We start from the raw sequence: 20,000 nt of genomic DNA, 5'->3' as shown, positions 1-20,000 counted from the left end.
GCAGCCATATGCGGCACCATCATACCTTCCTTACCTTACATTCCAACCTCCAATTTCTGCCCTCCAGTAGTAAAATACTGGAGGGCAAATCCCATCTGCATATCCTTGAAGTAATTTGAGATCAGTCTCCTGATGCTGTCTGGCATGTAGAAGAACTCTGTGGCATAGTTGATGAGCTGATGTGGCACTGATCCATATGCGTTCGTGAGGTCAAGCAAAACAACATGTTTTTGTGCTTGGTCAGTTGAATCTGCTCACAAATTACCAATGAGTGCTCCACATACCCTGGAAAGCCTGGGACCCCTGCAATCTGGCAGCTGGTGTCTATTGCTGACATGACAAGACAAGACTTTATTAATCCCCAGACGGAGAAATTTAGTTGTCACAGCAGCAGCAAGACAAGTGAAGAAAAAAAGAGATAGTAAGTAGAAAATACAGGGATATATAAAGAATACAGTGATATACAAATATGTATAAAAATTAACCACAAACTATATGTACATATGAACAATATATACAACAAACAATATACAGTCACACTATGTAACCCATATACATGTGTACAGTATACACAATACTATTTACATGTAGCAGCTATACTGTATAACCAGTGTAGACATCATACTATGAAATAGTGATATTTAAACAATATAAATATTATAATACGGTACCCAAATTACAACAATATATTGCAACATATACTGTATGTAGTGTAGTAAAGTAAAGTCAAGGGACGGGGTGGCTAGGTGTTGTACAGTCTGATGGCTGTCGACACAAAGGAACATCTGAAGAGTTCCAACTTGCACCTGGGGGATTAGCCTGTAGCTGAAGGTGCTCTCCATCTGCTGCAGCTCAACATACAGTGGATGAGAGAAGTTTCCCCAGAGTGGACCTGATTTTGTCTCTCATTCTCTTCTCCAACCTGTCTCCAGATTGTCCAGTGTTTGACCAACAACAGAGCTACCCTTCTTTACCAGCTTGGTGATTCTGCCAGACTCCCCAGCCTTAATTCCACCTCCCCAGCACGTCACAGCAAAGAACAGGGCACTGGCTACCACAGACTGATAGAACATCTGCAGTAGCTTGTTGCTCACATCAAAGGACCTGAGCCTACTAAGAAAAACAGTCTGCTTTGTCCCTTCCGGTAAAGAGCTTCGGTGTTTTCTGACCAGTCCAGTTTTTTGCTAATGTGCACTCCCAGGAACTTGCACGATTCCACCATTTCTATTTTCTTCCATTGGATGGTAATAAGTGTTGGGGCTTTCTGTTCCAGCGGAAGTCCACTATCAACTCTTTGGTCTTGCCGATGTTGAGCTGAAGGTGGTTATCCTCAGGTCATCTGACAAAGCTCTCAAGCACGCCTCTGTACTCCTCCTCCTTATCCTCACTGATGCAGTCCATAATGGAGGAGTCACCAGAGAATTTCTGGAGGTGGCATTGAAGCTAATGTCAGGTGTATATGATGAATAGAAAAGGTAAAAGTACAGTTCCTTGAGGTGCACCGGTGTTGCACATCTTACAGGCTGTCCTGCAGTCGGATGTACTGTGGTCTGCTGGTAAGATAGTCTGTAATCCAGGCCACCATTTCGTGGTCTACTGAGTGAGGTAGTTGGTTATTCTCTGTGCCAACACAGAGAAGATGATCTTTCTTTCAACCTTGAGCAAAGTTGAGCAGCCTGAATTGGCTGATAATTTTAGAGTCCTTTTCCTTGGGGATGATTATCGTCACCACTCTTCACCACTGTGATGGGATGCATTGCTTTTTCCACGCAGCTTGCATGAGGAACCACAGCAGCTTTAGCAAAGTAGAGCTTCTAGGGTATCCCATTGGGACCTGGAGCTGCAGATGATCTGGCCAATCTTATGACCTATCTGACTTCGCTGAGCTGGAATGTTAAACTGGGATACGGGTGGGCGAGGCACCTACCCTGGTGAACCTAATGGCTCATTCCTTGTTATACTGCCTCCTGATGTATTCTTCCAGCTCCTCTCTGGTTATTTCCAGCTTCCCACTCTTTGCTTCCTACAGCAACCTGGCGTGCTTGAAGGGGTTCTTGTAGAAGTTGGCTTGTCCCGTCTTGTTCCTCTTCCTGTACTTTTGGGTGCACTCAGCCCTCCACGGGCTGGCTAGCCTCTGCTTGATATCCTTCCACGGCACTTCGAGACCTCCTTTCTCGCCTGGTGTTGCCTTCCTCCAGTTCATTTTAAGTTGCCATTGCTGTTGCACCAGTTGGTATATCAACACGAAATCCATAAATTATTGCTGGCATGGACTGAAGATGATCTGAGTCAAATTTGGTGAAACAGAAGACGAAATTTGGACGAACAATCCGAAAAGCAAAAATATGCTTTTTTTCATATCTCATGAGCACTAAGTGGCACTGGTCCAAAACTGTGCAGGCACCCTCAAGTCATGATATCTATGAGATATGCTAAGTTTGGTCTGAATCCGCTAAAGCATTTGGGATATATAGCTTCACGTCCATTTCAGCATGCTCAGTGTCTAATTCGTTTGCGCATTTGGTCCATCAAAAAGCTTTTAATAACTTTTTCCCAGCATGGGCTAATGATGTTCCAGTCAAGTTTGATGAATATTCGATGAACCATCTAGGGCAAATTTGAAAAAGTAGGCTTTACAGGATATTCAAAATGGAACATTTAGTCATGCAGAAATTTAAACCATGTATGCATTCAACTCAGCATGCGCTGAAGAATCAGATGAGAAAGGAATTTTGATTTGTAAACAATGTGGCCACCACACGTCAATCAATTCTGAGCCTAACAGCTGTACATTTACATTTATTCATTTAGCAGACGCTTTTATCCAAAATGACTTATAAATGAGGAAATAGAAGCAAAGTGATATATCAAGCGGAGAACAATACAAGTAGTGCTACCATACAAGATTTTTAATTTAGTTCTAAAAAAGCAAAGTGCACAGAGTAGAGGTGTAAAAGGCAGAGTAAGGTTGTTTATTTATTTATTTTTTAAAAGGATAGTGTGGGGTTGGCGTTTTAGGGGTTAGTTACGTGCTCATGGAAGAGGTGGGATTTCAGCTGTTTTTTGACGAGTGTGACACATTCTGCGGTCCGGATTGAGGTTGGAAGTTCATTCCATCACTGAGGGACAGTTAGTGTGAAGGCTCTGGAAAGTGACCTTGAGCCATGCTGAGGAGGCACTACTAAGCTTCGGTCACTAACCAATCGCAGATTACATGAGGGAGCATAATCCTTCAGAAGAGTGTTGAGGTAAGGGGGCACTGTTCCAGACAAGATCTTGTACAGGAGCATCAAGTCCTTGAATTTGATATGGGTAGCTACAGGAAGCCAGTGGAGGGAGATGAAGAGGGGTGTGACACTTTTGGGCTGGTTGAAGACAAGGCGTGCTGCTGCATTCTGAATCATCTGGAGGGGTTTGATGTAGCTGGCTGGGAGGCCCGAGAGTAGTGCATTACAGTAGTCCAGTTTTGATATGACAAGAGCTTGGACTAGTAGCTGTGTGGCCTGTTCGGTGAGATAGGGTCTGATTCTCTTGATGTTATACAGAATGAACTTACAGGACCGTGCAGTTGTTGAAATGTGGTCTGTAAAGGTCAAGCTGTCATCAAAAGCTGTAACTCATGAGTGCTTATGCGGATTTACATGAAAGTTAAAATGCATATACAGGACAAAGTTCTGAGGTCATAGGCAAAGTTTGGTTGTGGCCATATAAAGGGAGCAGAGCTAGTCAGCTGTTACTCAGGAACCATAAGTCTGATTGAGCTGAAATTTGGTATGGTACATCTGTGTGCTACTCTGTAAGTAGATTTTGGAGAATTACCCATTTACTTACAAAACATGGCTGCCATCAGTCAATTAGCTTTCAGCAGGCATTTGAGAGGGTTTCCATTGATCTATAAATGCATACAGTAAGCTGCCAGGCCATTCATGGGCAACATCTTTCCCCAGAGGTCTGTTCAACTCCATTAAGGGCGATTGAATTGACTCTGTGTTGGCAAAGAGGACCACCTCTGTCTGACCACATTATTTCCCCAGATCTGCTACACTACCTCTGAATTCAAGTGCCCCTCCTGTGGGCATATGCGTTGCCTCAACAATACATCTAATGCCCCATTATGTTGCCCTGGAAGGTAGGTTGCTCTCAGTGAGGCTGTCTGTCTGTTAGCCCACTTGAGCTTCTGTGTAAATCAGTGAGCATTTTTTTGACCTTATCCTGCCTTGGTGACTTATGTACCCGACAGTCACACCATTGCCCAAATGCATCAGGATGTGATACTGTCTCAGAACAGGTCGGGAGTAACTGAGGGTCACCCAGGCGTGCCCTCAATTCTAGAAGATTGATGCTGATCCAAGCACCTTTCTCAGAGAGGTGAGAATGCATCCTTGTTGATACAGCCTGGGTTCAGCCATAGGCTGATTATCCATCTCTGACAGCATCTTATTCCCAACAGGCCCAAGGGAATCACTGCTTTGTTTAAAGTCAACATGGAGTTAACATTCAACAAACAAGGTTGATTCATGCTCCATAAGGATGTGTGTCCCAGACACAAGCACAGCCTTTACCAACTTCCTGCTCCTCAGTTGAGCAAGGTCATAAACCAGCATCATGAAACATGTTTCATGTGGCAGTGGAGGTCACTGACTAGTCTTTCTGGTTGACTGGGCATGCAGACGCGTTTTGGCTGACGCTCCTTGCACCGTCTGTTTGTTTGTTTATTTTTATGTTAATGTGGGTTCTGTAATCCTGCAGTTTTTATTTTATAAGTCATCCTCTACACTTGAAAAGTGTTGGGACTATTACATACACCTTGGATTCTTGCTTTTATCTGTTTGTGTTATCTGGAGGACTCTGGAGCTTAATCAGAGGAGTTTACCCTGTGGCCTTACTGAGAACATATGCTGCCTTGGGACTGCTGTGGTCCTGGACTCACGGAACATGGGTTTAAGGTACACCACACACCAGCTGTTGAACTAAAAACAGAACTATCATTTGCAGTAGGATGCTTATGAACACTGTCGAAATGCTGGCCTGTTGAGACATAGGCGGTATATACATCGGAGTTTTAGACACAGTTACAGCATTTCTTCTTCTTCTAACATCAGTGTTCTTATGAGTCGGCGACAGACTAAAAGAGTGTCTCAAACTGGCATAGTCCGCAGTAATTTTTGTCCAATTGGAGTTGCCTTCTGCGGTGTCCCAGAGCCCAGTAATTGCTGCATTATTTAACGCTTGTTCAGTAAACAACAAGGCTCTGCTTTTATCGGACATCACATATAGAAAACTGGATTTACCATTCTAAACCGAAACATGGCACAAACAAAATGATAGACTTCTCTTGAGCCAGATTACTCCAGAGGGCTATGAGCTGTTTGATTTCCCGTGACTCACTGGCAGAGGTGGGGGATCATTGTAGTAAACAAACTGCAATTTGACATCAGCACTGTGTGTGTACCACAGTTTACAACATATGAATGCCTTGTGTTGAGTCTCTGCCTCCAAAGCAACTGCCATCGCTACCATCTTCTGACCACCAATGCCAAATGAAGCTTTTTCGTCTGAGTTTGCTGACTTGTTGTTAATGTTGTGTTTTAAATTCATTTTATCAATTTAATATACACATTGACCAAAATAACTCTGTGATGACAAAGGACTTTTTATTTTTACTGGATTGTTTTAATCTTAAGTAGTTTATTAGTGGCCCAACACATAGCAAAGGTCATACTCTAGACCTTGTGATTGCAAATGATTAATTTGTGCCTCAGCTGTCTTCTGTTGATATTGGTCTTTCTGCCCATCTTTTTAAATCTGGTACTACTCCATCTTCATGCACTGTTAATTTTCGTAAGTGGAAATCAATTAATCCAACAGATTTTACAGTTGAATAATGTTCTCGCCTCTAATCTTTACTCCTTTGCTCCCTTGAAGTCATGCAATGTGACTGTTGTTCGATCTGCTCCTTGGTATAATGACAACCTGCACTCTATGAAGGCAGCTTGTCGTAAAATGGAGCGCAAGTGGCGTGACTCTGGCTTGAATGTATTTTTTCAAGCTTGGAAAGACAGCTTGGGGGAATATAGAACTGCAATTGAGTCTACAAGATCTGCCCATTTTTCTACGATTATTGAGAACAATCAGAGCAATCCCAGGCATCTCTTCCATACTACAAACAAACTCCTCAAAGTTGATGTTGGCACCTCTTTGCCTGTTTCAAATCAGTTATGTAATAAGTTTCTTCATTTTTTCAGCTCTAAACTTGACACTGTTTATAATCTAATTCATGCTATACCTTTTTCCTCTTCAATACTCTGCTTGCCTAATTTCTCTGGCACATCTTTCACAACTTTTTCTCAAATTGATTCAGAGATGCTTACTAGGGAGGTATCACATATGAAAGCCACCACTTGCATGCTGGATCACCTCCCTTCAAGCTTATTTAAATCTTGTTTTAGCTTTTTGTGCCTGGCTGTTCTCAGCATTATTAACAACCCTCTGTGGACTGGTGTTGTACCAGCAGCATTGAAAACTGCTGCTGTAACCCCAGTTCCAAAAAAGCATAACATGCATTTGGACAATTTAAATAATTATTATCCTATATCAAACCTTCCATTCTGGCAAAAATTTTAGAATGTGTTGTGGCTTTTCAACTTCACAATCACCTTTCTGTTAATAATCTTTTCGAGCCCCCTCAGTCTGGTTTTAGTAAACTTCACAGTACAGAGACAGCTTTGGTCAAGGTTACGAATGATCTGTTATTAGTCTGAGATTCTGGTTCTCTTTCCATCCTTATCGTTCTTGACCTTAGTGCTGCTTTTGACACTGTCAATCACAACCTCTTACTCAACTGACTTGAAAATGTTTGCTGTTTCTGAGACTGTTATTACCTGGTTTAGATCTTATCTCTCTGATTGCTGCCAGTTTGTTTTTATGAGTGGTTTCAGGTCTGAGATTGCTCTGTTCCTACTGGTGTCCCTCAGGGATCAATTTTAGGCCCCTTACTTTTTAGTATTTATATATTTCCTCTTGGATTGCTCTTAAGATCACTTAGGCTTAATTATCACTTTCTTCTGCAGACGATACTCAGGTTTATATTCACTCAAAGCCTGGTCAAAATGTGGATGTTTTCTCTCACATTGTATTTCTGAGATATAAACATGGATGACCCAAAACATTTGGTGTCTTAATAGCGAGAAGACTGACGCTTCGTGAAGCTGGTTCACTAATGTTGAAGGTAGACAGCTCTGCTTTGGAGTTCCAAACTAAATAAAAAAGTTCTAGGAGTCATATTTGATTCGAGTTTGTCTTTTCACACATACGTACAATCTACTGCCAATAATTCCTTTTCTCATCTCAGAAATATCGCTAGACTTCACCCTATGTTATCTTCTCCTGTGACTGAAAGGCTTATCAACACTTTTGTATTCTCTAGTTTTTATTACTGCAATGCACTTCTTGCTGGGGTTCCTAAACCCACACTAAACAAATTGCAATGTGTGCAAAATTCTGCTGCTAGGATCCTGACTGGTGTCAGGAGAAATGAACACATCACTCCAATACTGAAGTCCTTGCACTTGCTCCTGGTCAGGTTTCGCGTTTAAAATCCTTATGCTCAAATATAAGGCACTGCATGGTCTGGCCACTCAGTATCTGTCTGCGCTTTTAACTTTATATACTCCCAAGTGTCATCTGCGCTCCTCTCAAGTTGGTTTACTGGCTGTCCCACAGACACGGTTGTGATCTGTAGGGGACAGGAGTTTCTCGTCCTATGCCTCTAAACTCTGGAATGCACTCCCTGCTCATGTTAGAGATGCATAGAATTTGAGCATTTTTTAAATCTAACCTAAAAACTAATTTTTTAGGTTAGCTTTTTCTTAATGGCTTTAATCATTTTGTATTTAAGACCTGTTTTTTGTTTTTGTATGTTTTGTGTTTTTATGTTTTTTAATTTTCTTGATATTTTCTTATTGTGTAAAGTGCCTTGAGAAGCTGCTTTAAAAGATGCTATATAAATAGTTTATTATTATTATAAGCTGCAAATCCCCTTCCAGAAATAATTTTTAGTTATCCATCAGTGTTCTGTTAAAGCAGCTTTTACAACCTTAGTCCCAAAAGTATCCCATAGTCCCAAAGTCTTGTTCAAAACAATTAATGCAGTAGTGAACCCTGCTGTCACAGCCATTCCAGAGGCTACTGTTGAAACCTGCAAAGAATTCTTAAAATTCTTTATTACCAAAATTGACAATATAATATAAAAGTGTTGCACAAAAGAAGCCCTTCCTGAGAGTAACATACAAAATGCACCTGAAAGTTTCAAGCATAATTGGCCTTACATGCGGTGTGTTGTGGTCATTAATGTCTATCTTAATGTCTGGTTATCAAAGATGACATGCGGGGAAAAGCACTATAAATTATGGTGGTGATCTCTGATGCTTTGAGGCGAAGTCTACAGGTCCTGGTGTACTGAGACTGTTTTGATGGCTTCTATCCCCAGGAAATGCTTTCACCCAATATTGATTGCTGGGTCAGTGATCAATTTGAAAGCAGTGTTTTGTAGATCAAAATTCACTAACAATAACAATTTTTTAAAACTGTATTAAAACTGAATATACAATTCAAAAGAATGAATTCAAGACATTCTTTAAATTCATTTAATTTGCTATGTGGGGGAAAAAATTACAGTACACCCTATTTTGTTTAGAATAAAGACAGCCAATTAACAATAAATAACAGAGAACCAGGAGGAACCCACAGTGACAACATGTCAGACTTCACATAGACAATAACCTGAGCTCACAATCAAACTGGGAACTTTGGAGCTGTTAGAAGGCAATACTTTATCAAAACCTTTATACAAATAAATTTTCAAATTCATGATTGATTTTTAGCTTACTTAGTAGCTGAACAAAATCAGATTAAAATCAAATTTTCTCGCCATACTATTCCCATGCATTAAAAAAGATGTACTTGAAAGTTCATTCTATAATGTGTACTATAGATGGAAAAATCATTACATTGATGTATTTTATTTAATAGAATAGCAATATCAATAAAGAATACCTCAATGTATAATGGAATACAGGAAAAAGCTATTCCTTTGGGAGAAAACCACAACCACTTCCATATTTTGGGAAGACGTTCCAGTTCATTTGGCACATGATCAATAACATTTACGATTTTCCTGTGCCTGTCCAGAAACTCAAAATAAATTTCCAACCCATTAAAAAGGCTATCAATGCTTCCTGTTTTTTTCTTCTTTTCTTTATAGTAAAGTAGGGTGCAACAATGATCCCTTAAAAAAATACATGTCCATATACATATAAACTCTAATCATTTTGGTCCTCTAATGACAACATTTACAAAAAATATCAGTTTTTAAAGTCAAATTCAAATGAATTATAGGTGTCTTGAGAAAGGGTTTTAGGCTACAACATGGAAACTCTGTATGGAGTTGAATTTTAAAATGATATTTTAGATGCAGTTTTTCTATTAAATATCATTGTCTTCTCTTAAGATTTGTATGAGAACATCTGGTCCTATAAGTTTAGAAGGGGACTGCTATAAGCCTGTACCATTTGACTGTTTCTTGACTCAGGTCAAAGTCTTTCAGGCTGAGGGTGATACCGCCTAAGTAGCAGTTCTCACGCAAATACTCAGCACTTAGCACATTCAGTTGCAGCTCCCTTTGCTTCAGTGTCTCCTTACTGTAGCCGCTGTACACCAGCTGTGGACAAAAAGCACAGCAAAACCACTTAGAATTATTATGAAGAAAAGGTGAAAGAGTATTACAGGCTTACTGTAATGTACTGAGTAGCACTAATAAGAAAAAAAATGAATTCCATATTGTTTGTAGCATTTAAAAGGTATGTAAGGCTGATTATGATGTAAAGTCCAGAATAAATTCAAATCTATCATATCAATACATTAATTTATATGCTGATAATTTATTATACAGTAAATTATTATACAGTATATGTATATACCAGCAAACACTGCAAGTAGTTGTCCAATCTCAAAACTGTTAAATACATATTTAATAAAATTAAGAGATACAGTAACTAAGGCAACTGGGACTCTTTTCAAGTATATTTTGCTGGTTAATGCAGCATGCTCCTGGTTTGACTGGTAAAAAAGCATTTTTGTGTGTGTTTGAATGCTGTTGCTATTTCCCTGTTCAGAATGTGATACACTGACATAGATAAATGTAACATTCAAAATACACTAGCACAGTGAGATTTTTAACTCAATTTGGTCCAAAAACGCATGCGTGATACCACCTCCTCTTGACACACAGGGATAAGATGGTATTCTCTTAAAGGTTTGTCCCATTTCTTACAACAATCAACAAAAGCTTGTAGTAGCACACCAGCTTCTTTTTCAATTAGGGTCAAAAGCTGCACCAGCTGTGAGATGCATCATAAAATGTGCACCTACATACTGTATGCTCAGGGAAGTGAAGCACAGAAATCCATTCAAATCCAAGTCCAAAATAATATTACCATATTAAAATAACACTTACTAATATCTATACTGTTAGAAAACCAACATCATTATTTGTTTGGAGGCCAGATTGGTTGTGCGCTCTCAAATGAAATTCTTTTTCGCTTATTTATACCCAATCTCACAAGACATTAACATAATTGAAAGATCCAATAGTTAGTTATACACCTGCATGTACAAAACTGAAAAAAAATATTTTTTGCTGTTGGACCTGGTGTGAAACAGATTATAGATAAAGTTCTCAGGAAGGCGGCTTTAATTCTCCTGTGATACACATGTAGTGATTTGTTAAAAAATGTGGAAGAGATTTGACAAGAGACTAATTTTCAACCAATAAACACGTATTTGCTTATATGACTAGTTATGTAGTCATATATGTAGTATGCACTGTTACATTTATTAAAAAAAAAAAAAAAAAAACCAGTTAAGCATTTAATCACATTTTGGAATTAAACTATTAAATATAGTTAATTTTCAAATTTAATCGCAAGCATAAACTGCAGAATAGAGCAGGAATCGTGTGATATTAGTGTTTATCATGAGAAACCAGAGGGGAAAAATACATGATTTTTGCACGTCATTATGTCTATATTCCTCAATTACCTTCTACATGTTTTCTTTTTAATGCCTTTCCATCACTGTAATAGCACGATATCTGTATATTTCACTCTATGCACAATTGTGGATTTTGGACTGGAGGATTTCAAAAAACAAACATAGTTGTATTCAAGTCTGTACAAGTGTATTACACACACTCTAAAATATTTACAGAGATGGAAAATATATTTGCTGCAAGTTATTTCAGTCAACTGGTTATTGGTATGACTAAAAATTGTATATAAATGCTGTAAGTGAAATCTATTTGTATGTCACTGTGCACACTAGGTTCTAAAAAGGAAATGAGAGTACAGATTGGACAGGATATCACAGTGGCGTGCTTAACCACACCTCTTGATTATGTATTCATTCATACCCAACCCTTTTTTATGTTTACTGTTCTCAAGCACATTATGTCAGTGGTTTCAAATATACCAAAAATATACAATGTGTCTTTTTTATCTGTACAGTTTGGAGGTTATTAAGCCAATATTTAATAAACCCTCTGTAGTTGGGACAAGACTGAATCAAGAGCATTATGTTATTATATACTTCCTGGCCATTTTATCAGGTACATCTACCATATACATTCGGATCCGTAAGTATTTGGACAGCGACACAATTTTCATAATTTTACCTCTGTATACCACCACAATGGGTTTTTTGAGGTAGGAGGAATCCGATATCGACACAGGAAGTATATATGAAACTCTGCACAAATAGTAACACAAGCCCAGAATTGGAAAGAGGACCCTGGAGCTGTGAACCATCAACACTACCCATTGTGACATGCTCTACATGCACACCCAGGGGTACACTTGAATACATTCATTAGGTAGTCCGTTGGGCAAGTGTACTGTAACCTCTAGTGTTCATGTATAACCCCATTTTTAAATTGCCTAGAAACCTCGTGGATAATGAAGATGAAGGGTGGGGATCTTGTTCATGCGAGATGGAAAGAAATGGACTAGATATAGTTGGCCTAACATACGCAGTAAGAGCTCTGGTACCAAACGTCTTGATCGGGGTGGTCCAGCTCCTACTCTAAAGGTTCCCACAGGATTTAGGCCTCAATCGGATGTGGGGATACTCACAAGTCCCAGTTTTAGGGCCTCACAGTTAGAGAAGTGAACAAGAAAATTGCCTCTACGAGATTTCAATCTTCTTAGGAAGGAAATCTCTGACTATTGTTTATACATCTGAACCAAATAGCAGTACAGAATATTCAGCCTTTTTGAAGAAGGTGGAGCAGGTGCTTGAGAGGGTACCTCCTCTCTCCATGGGGGAATTTAATGCTTATGTTGGGAATTATGCATATCCTTGTAGGGGTATGACTGGTTTCTCAGACTTAAACCCAAGTGTTGAAATGTTATTAGACTTCTGTGCAAGCCACACATTGTCAATAACCAGCACTTTGTTCAAACACAAGTGTATTTTTGACCATTTCGCCAAAATGTTTTGTGAACTCAAAACACTATTTACAGAAAGGGAGGGAAGGGGGGCCAGGAATCCAGACTTGTCAGTTAATATTGGAGAGTTCAAAACACCTGCACAAATGTTTTTATTTAGGGAAAAAACAACCCTCTCTTTTGGGGAATTTTGGAGTATGCTTCTATGGACTCCGATGTTAAAATGCAGAGCCCCTACAAAAAAATGCATAAAAGGTTGGCAGGTCTGATACACTTACTCAGTTTCAGAAACCACTTTATCCTGGTCAGGGTTGCGATGTATCTGGCGCATATCACGGGAACATTGGGTGTGAGGTGGGAATAAACCTGGGATGGGATGCCAGTCCATAACAGGGCATTATGCACACACTTTCACCCACTGATTCACACCTGTGAGCAATTTATCTTAGCCAATGCACCTAATAGCATGTTTTGGGAGGTGGGAGGAAACTGTAGGAAACCCATGCTGACATAGGCAGGACATGTGAAACTCCACACAGACAATCACCCAAGCTCAGGATGAACCCCAGAACCCCAGAAATGTGAGGCAACAATGCCTCATTGTGCCATTTTTTGGTATGTTCCATCTCACCCCTATCCATACCTCACAGTTTGCATGCAATAGCGATTAGGATTTCTCTTTCTCTGGGTGTTGGACATGACAAGAAAAAAGGTGGTCCCAGCAGCCTACTGAATCTACTTGTCTGCTGTGCAACTACAAAATAAATAACACTAATAGCCCAGGCTCAGAGAATAATTTCCCACCCTTGACACCTTCACTCATTGTGCATAGTAAAGGGTTACCATCATATAGTCAGCACTATTAATTAAACATCTGACATGGCAAGGAGATAATTTATAAAGTTGGGTATGCTAATTTTATTAATATAGGCTAAGAAGAATTTACCCTTTAATCATATTTTAACCATTGTAATGATTTCTAATGAACACGCTTGTCTGAACAGTTTACTCAAGTTACTTTATTCTCACCAGGAACCATGAACAAACACACACACACACACACACACACACACACACACACACACACAGAATCCAGCATGTTGAACTAACTACGTAATCACAACATAATCACGTTCTCTTCAAGGCATACACCCATTATATCTCCCCCTTTTCAGTTTTTTTTTTTTTTTTTTTTTTTTTTTTTAAAAAACAGCATTAAATGTACCTTACAGAATTTTCCCTTTTGCATTGATTAACTTTCAACATATTTCACCTCAACAATTTATTTCCTAATTTTCCCACTGCTTACTCCAACCACATTGAATAACATTGTTACTAATCTATATTAAACCCATATGAACAGCACATTTTTCTCCTTCTTTCTCCTCTTTTTTTCACAAATTTAATCTGTCTTTTGCTTATTCTGAGAGATCTAGTCATCAACAGTCCAGTTTGTGTCTTTGTGGGCTATGACAAAGTTTGTTGTGTGTACTTCATCTCAAGGCATGTTCTATGGGATTGAACCTTTTGTTTGATTTCAGATGAGATGCCTGGCCACCACACAAATGTACTGGCCCGCTCCCTACACTTTGTGAGACCTTGATGTACATCACGTATTCTGTTTAGAATGTCTACTCTCAAGACAACTGGTATCAACATATGGCTTCTTCTCCTCAGTATTCCCTTCCAGTGGCGGTTTGACAGCTGCTCAGACAGCTCATTCCTGAAAGGGAAAAACTGTCGAACTGCCACTGGAACTTTCTCTACATAAATCTGCTATCCTGACTGGATATACTTCAGTACAATTTGCAAATTGTTGTTGGCCTTTGGCTTCGAGTTTTGGTGGGCTTGTGGGCATGCCTTTGTTAACAGCAGCAATGTAACACTCCACATCAGTGTGTATATTGAGGTAATTTTTCCCTGCATGCTAGTGAGCTTCATGATAAGGTATGAGCCACCAGCAAAGTTTTCCCTGGAGCATATTCTGCACTCAGTTTGAATCTCCTAAGCCTCATAAGTGGTCTCTGACATCGCAACGGAACATTGTCCAAGTCCTTCTTATTCATAAGGGCAAAAGGGTTTGTGAGCTGTCACTAATTTGAAGTTTTCAAGCCAATCAAATACTTTTTGAATTTTTCAAAAGCCTAAACGATTACCAGACATTCTTTCACGATCTGGGCATATCTGGACTCAGATAAACTGCATGAGCAATATGCTACCGATTTCCAGTCTCCATCATGCAGTTACAGCAACACGTCACCTATGCCATAACTGCTAGCATCAGTGGAAATAGCAGTAGGTATGGCCACATCATAGAACTTCAAAACTATAGAAGTGGAAAGGATGTCTTTCATACACTGGAATGCCACCCCCTTATGATATGCCCAAGTCCATACAGCTGTTGAACTCAAGGTCATATAGTGGTTTACCTTCTGTCGACAGATTAGGAATATGCCCAGATAATTGAACATTCCAAGTACACGTTTTAGCTCCTCAACATGCGTGGAGGTGAGAGCTCATGGACTGCTCTGACCTTCTCAGGATTGGGCCTCACGCCAGATTTGTCGATCAAGTGACCAAGGAAGTGTAGTTGTTGTTGTCTCAGAAGACACTTTTCACAATCTAACTTCAACACAGCAGACTCATTATCTCCAATACCTTGGTAAGCTGTTGGTCATGCTGTTCCATAGTGTCTCCATACACCAATATACCGTGCATATACACTGATGCTCCTTCAAGCCCTTGTAGAGTTTCCGTCGTCTTTCGTTGAAATATTTCTGGGGCACGTTTTTTTTCTGGAAAACGTTTAAAGAGTACCATCCAAATGGTGTTATGAATGTGTTCAGTTTCCTGATTTCTGGATGTAATGGTATCTGCCAAAAGAGTGAGGCAGCATCCAAAGATGAGAAGACTGTTACACCACTCAGCTTTGCAATTATCTCCTCTGTTGTTAGAAGAACATACCTTTCTATTTTTACAGCTTCATTCAACTTCATTTAACAACAGATGTGTACCTTGCGTTCCACTTTGGTATTGGCACCATGGGTGCACACCAGTCTGTGGGGTCTGTCACTGACTCAATAACCCCGTTCTCTTCCAAGCGTTGTGGCGCCTCCTTTACCTTTTGCATGAGGGGCAGGGGAACTCTGTGTGCTGTGTGCACCACATATGGCTGAAAGTTTCCTTAAGTTAGATTTTAATGGGTTCTGTTTTAAGAGTTCCATGCTCACCAAATGTATTGTGAACATTTGAAAGCTCCAGCATTCTCCTGGGATTTAACATGCTGAATATTTCTTCACACCTGATGTTTGCATCTGCACCAGTATAAATTTTTAATTTAACTGGTGTTATTCCAATGGAAATTTGCACAGTCCACTGCTCATCATTTATTTGTGAATTTGTAACTGCACCCAGGAAATATGGTGTTTGTGCAACAGTCTCAGTCACTTCTCTCACTGATTTGCTGTGACACATTCTTTCAGTGTGACCCACTTTTTTACATTTATTGCAGGTTGATTTTATTGCTGGGAATTTTTCCTGTATTCTGTGTTTGATTTTTCTACATCTTCCATATGTTGTTTCTCCTTGCTCTTTGTCATTTTTCCTTTTAGGTTTCTATTTCTGTTTTCCTCTGTTTGCTGCTTTTCCTTGAGATATCTCTTGTACTGCAGCGCATGCCTCCCCCTGCTGGTGAACTTGAAGTGCTACCTCTGCAGACTAGCACACACTCAATAGTTTGAGCCAACGTAAGATCGGACATTAACTGCAGTCTGTGCAACAGTTCTTTATCAAGTATGCCCAGGACTATCCGATCCTGAATGTGTTCATCTCTGTGTTCACTGAAGTCACAGTGTTCTGATAAATCATAGAGAGTTCTAATAACGGTTTCAGCCTTTTCACCAGGACGCTGTACTCTTTGATAGAAGCAGGCTCGCTCGTGAATCACATTCTGTTTAGGGAAGAAATACTTGTCATATTTTCTTAACACAACATTGAATCTCGTCTCATCATCCTCCTCATTAAAGGTGAATAATTTAAATACGTGTTCGGCTTCATTTCCCATGGCACAGATAAACGCACTGACCTGGACTTCCCGGGGTTCTTTATCAAATTTTGTAGCTCTCTGAAAGAGCTTAAAACGTTGCTTCCAGTCAGCCCACTCATTTGGGCGATCAAATGGAAAACACTCTGGGGGATTGAACTTTGCCATCCTTCCGAGACATTGTGGTTGTCAAGCGCTTCTGACACCATGTAATGATTTCTAATGAACACACTTCTATGAACAGAGTACCCAAGTTACTTTATTTTCACTGGGAACCATGAAAATCTTCACACACACAATCCAGCATGCTGAACTATCTAAGTAATCACGTTCTCTTAAAGGCATACACCCATAGTGAGTGTATTTCTATTTTAAAGTCAAATACTTAAAATTTACTACTTGAAAGCTGATCATACAGACATTCCTGCACCTCCAGTCCCCTCTGAAAGTACTGCAATGGCACTGTTTTGTATTGTTTTTGCAATACAGTGAAGACATTTGGGTTTGAGATCAAAAGATGAATATGAGATTTCAGCTTTCATTTCCTGATATTAACATCTAGATATCTTAAACAACCTGGTACATGGCACCCAATCTAAATGCATAGAAACATATGGTCTTAAAGAAAATTAAACTAAATAACACCTAATATTTGGTTGCATATCCCTTGCTTGCAATAACTTCATGAAGACTGTAACCCACTGACATCACAAAATTGATGCACTCTTCTTTTTTGATGCTTTTTCAGGCTTGTACTGTAGTTTCTATCATTTTTTTTTTGCTCTGAGGGCGTTCTCCCTTCAGCCTCTTGCTGCATGATGAAGTTCCTCCCAATTAGACTGGATGTATTTCTCTGTAAATTGGCAAATAGAATGTGTCTGTAGACTTCTGAATTCATTCTGCTGCTACCATCATGAGTTATATCAATAAATATTAGTGAGCCTATTTCAGAAGCAGCCATGCAAGCCCAAGCCATAACATTATGCCATGCAAATCCAAGCAATGACTCCACCATGTTTGACATAACATTGTTCAGGATCATGAGCAGTTCATTTTCTTTTCTTTTTTTTCCACACTTTAGCCTTTCTGTCATGTTGGTAGAGCTCAATCTCATCAGTCCATAAAACTCTGTTCCAGAACTTTTGTGGCTCATCTCTGTATTTCTTTGCGAATTCCAATTTGGGCTTCCAATACTTACTGCTGATGAGTGGTTTGCAGCTTGTGGTATGGCACTTATATTTCAGCTCTCGAAGTCTTCTTCAAATGGTGGATTGTGATGCCTTCACCCTTGTCCTGTGTAGGTTGTTTGTGATGTCACTGACTGTTGTTTATGGGTTTTTCTTCACAGTTCTGATGTTTGTCATCAACTGCTGTTGGTTTCCTTGGCTGACCTTGTTCCATATCTGATTAAGTACACCAGTGTTTTTTTTTTCTTTTTCAGGACATTCCAAATTGTGTTGGCTATGCCCAATGCAATTTTCCCCCTCTTCTCAGCTTCAAACTGGCTTTCTTTTCTCCCATAGACAGATTTCTGGTCTTCATGTTGGTTTATCCTTTTAACAACAAATACAGTCTTCACAGGTGAAACTCAGCCTCAAACCAAGATAAGACATTCAGAGCTATCAATTGTCAACAATTTAATTAACAGGTCAATCTAACAGGGAAAATCGACAACAAGAAACAACTGTCACACACACCAATTTTTTGGATCACTTAAATAATGGGTTGATTCAAACAAAAGGTGATATGTTCCAAGTTGTTTAACACATGTAGTTGAAAATCTATGGTCTCATTCATCTTCTGATCTCGAACCCAATTGTCTTCAGTGTATAGCAAAAACAAGAGAGTTGGCCTTGCCATTCCAATACTTTTGGAGGGGACTGTATTTTTGTAATTGGCCAGGGAGGATTTAATTTGCATTCAAAGAAGAAAATTTTACCCCTACATAAAGGTACAGGAAAATTAAATTCAATTCAGTTTCATTTGTAAAGCCCTTTTAACAATGGACATGTCCCAAAGCAGCTTTAGAGAAATATATAAATTCAGGATATAGATTTTAAACGTATGAACTTATCCCTAATGAGCAAGCCAGAGGTGATGGCGGCAAGGAAAAACTCCCTGAGACGCTATGAAGAAGAAACCTTGAGAGGAACCAGGCTCAAAAGGGAACCCATCTTCACCTGGGTGAAACCAGCTAGTGCAATTATAAATAAATAAACCCCTTCTACAAATGTGCTAATACTATACGGTCAAATAGTGCATTTGTGTAACCAGGAAAATTCACAAAAATGTTTACATGAAGTCTGATTTGTTGAACTTATCCACTGTTAACTGATGGAGACTTGAGTGCAAAACTGTTTAGCAGTTTTTATCATACAATTATAATAGCAGTCCTAAAGCTATCATAATTGTAGTTCTAGCCATCATAGCATATCTGTTCATATGAATTAAGGTCCAAAGCCATCTTTATGGTTTTTAAGTGGTACCATCCTCAGTAATCTCAATGATATTTAGGCTGCACCATGTGGGGCCATGTGCAATTAGCTAAAATGTTTGCTAATTTATTCTAAAATACACTCAATGAGCACTTTATTAGGAACACTACACTAATACTGGGTAGGACCTCCGTTTACTCTCAAAACAGCATCAATTCTTCACGGCATGGATTCCACAAGATGGTGGAAGCATTCCTTTAAGATTCTGTTCCATGTTGACATGATTGCATCACACAATTCCTCCAGATTTTACATTTACATTTATTCATTTAGCAGATGCTTTTATCCAAAGTGACTTACAAATGAGGAAAAACAAGCAAAGCCTTTATTACAAATACCTCTGCATACTGATGCCATGATCAGCCAATCATGTGGCAGCAGCACAATACAGATACAGGTGAAGAACTGGTTAATATTCACATCAAACATCAATAGATTTTCTCAGTGACTTTGTGGCATAGGTGTTAGGAACAGATGGGTTGGCATGAGTATGTTTCCTTTTTCCTGTGATTTTCACAAACAACAGAGTTTACACAGGATGTTATGAAAAAACAAAAATCATCATCTGGAAACGGCTTTGTTGATGAGAGAGTTCAGGAGTATGTATGGCCAGACTGGTTAGAGCTGACAGGAAGGCTACAATAACTCAGATAACCACAACCGTGGTGAGCAGAAAAACACAACACGTCAAATCTACAACAGCAGAAGACAACCACAATGACAAGGTTTTCTACTCACAAGTAACACTTGGGGGTGGGGGGAGGGGGCATGAACAGATAAAACAAAGACCACTAATTATATAACCGCTCTGTCGAAAGTATTTTAACGCATTATGAGAAAACCGGCCTTGTTTCCAGTTTTGTAATGCATTAACAAAGTAGTGGGAAAGAGAGGGGAGGGTGAGAGCAGATTTTCCAGTTGTATTTTCATGCTGCCAATCTCACGCTCTGCCACATCTCAAAG

At 39.4% G+C, this 20,000-nt stretch overlaps 1 protein-coding gene across 1 annotated transcript in view; it reads right to left on the bottom strand.

Annotated features, from left to right (window-relative positions):
- Positions 1-8,631: 8,631 nt before the first annotated feature.
- Positions 8,632-20,000, bottom strand: part of pik3c2a (phosphatidylinositol-4-phosphate 3-kinase, catalytic subunit type 2 alpha) — a 124,212-nt gene continuing 112,843 nt past the window's right edge. Inside the window, exon 33 of the mRNA XM_017465910.3 lies at positions 8,632-9,718. Within this exon, the coding sequence (XP_017321399.3) occupies positions 9,539-9,718 (180 nt within the window). The 3' untranslated portion in view covers positions 8,632-9,538. The remainder of the gene's footprint in view (positions 9,719-20,000) is intronic.

This window comes from Ictalurus punctatus, chromosome 4 (assembly GCF_001660625.3).
Source record: "Ictalurus punctatus breed USDA103 chromosome 4, Coco_2.0, whole genome shotgun sequence".
Taxonomy (NCBI): Eukaryota; Metazoa; Chordata; class Actinopteri; order Siluriformes; family Ictaluridae; genus Ictalurus; species Ictalurus punctatus.
The sequence above is the reverse complement of the archived record's forward strand: the minus strand, read 5'-3'. Positions and strand labels throughout refer to the sequence as shown.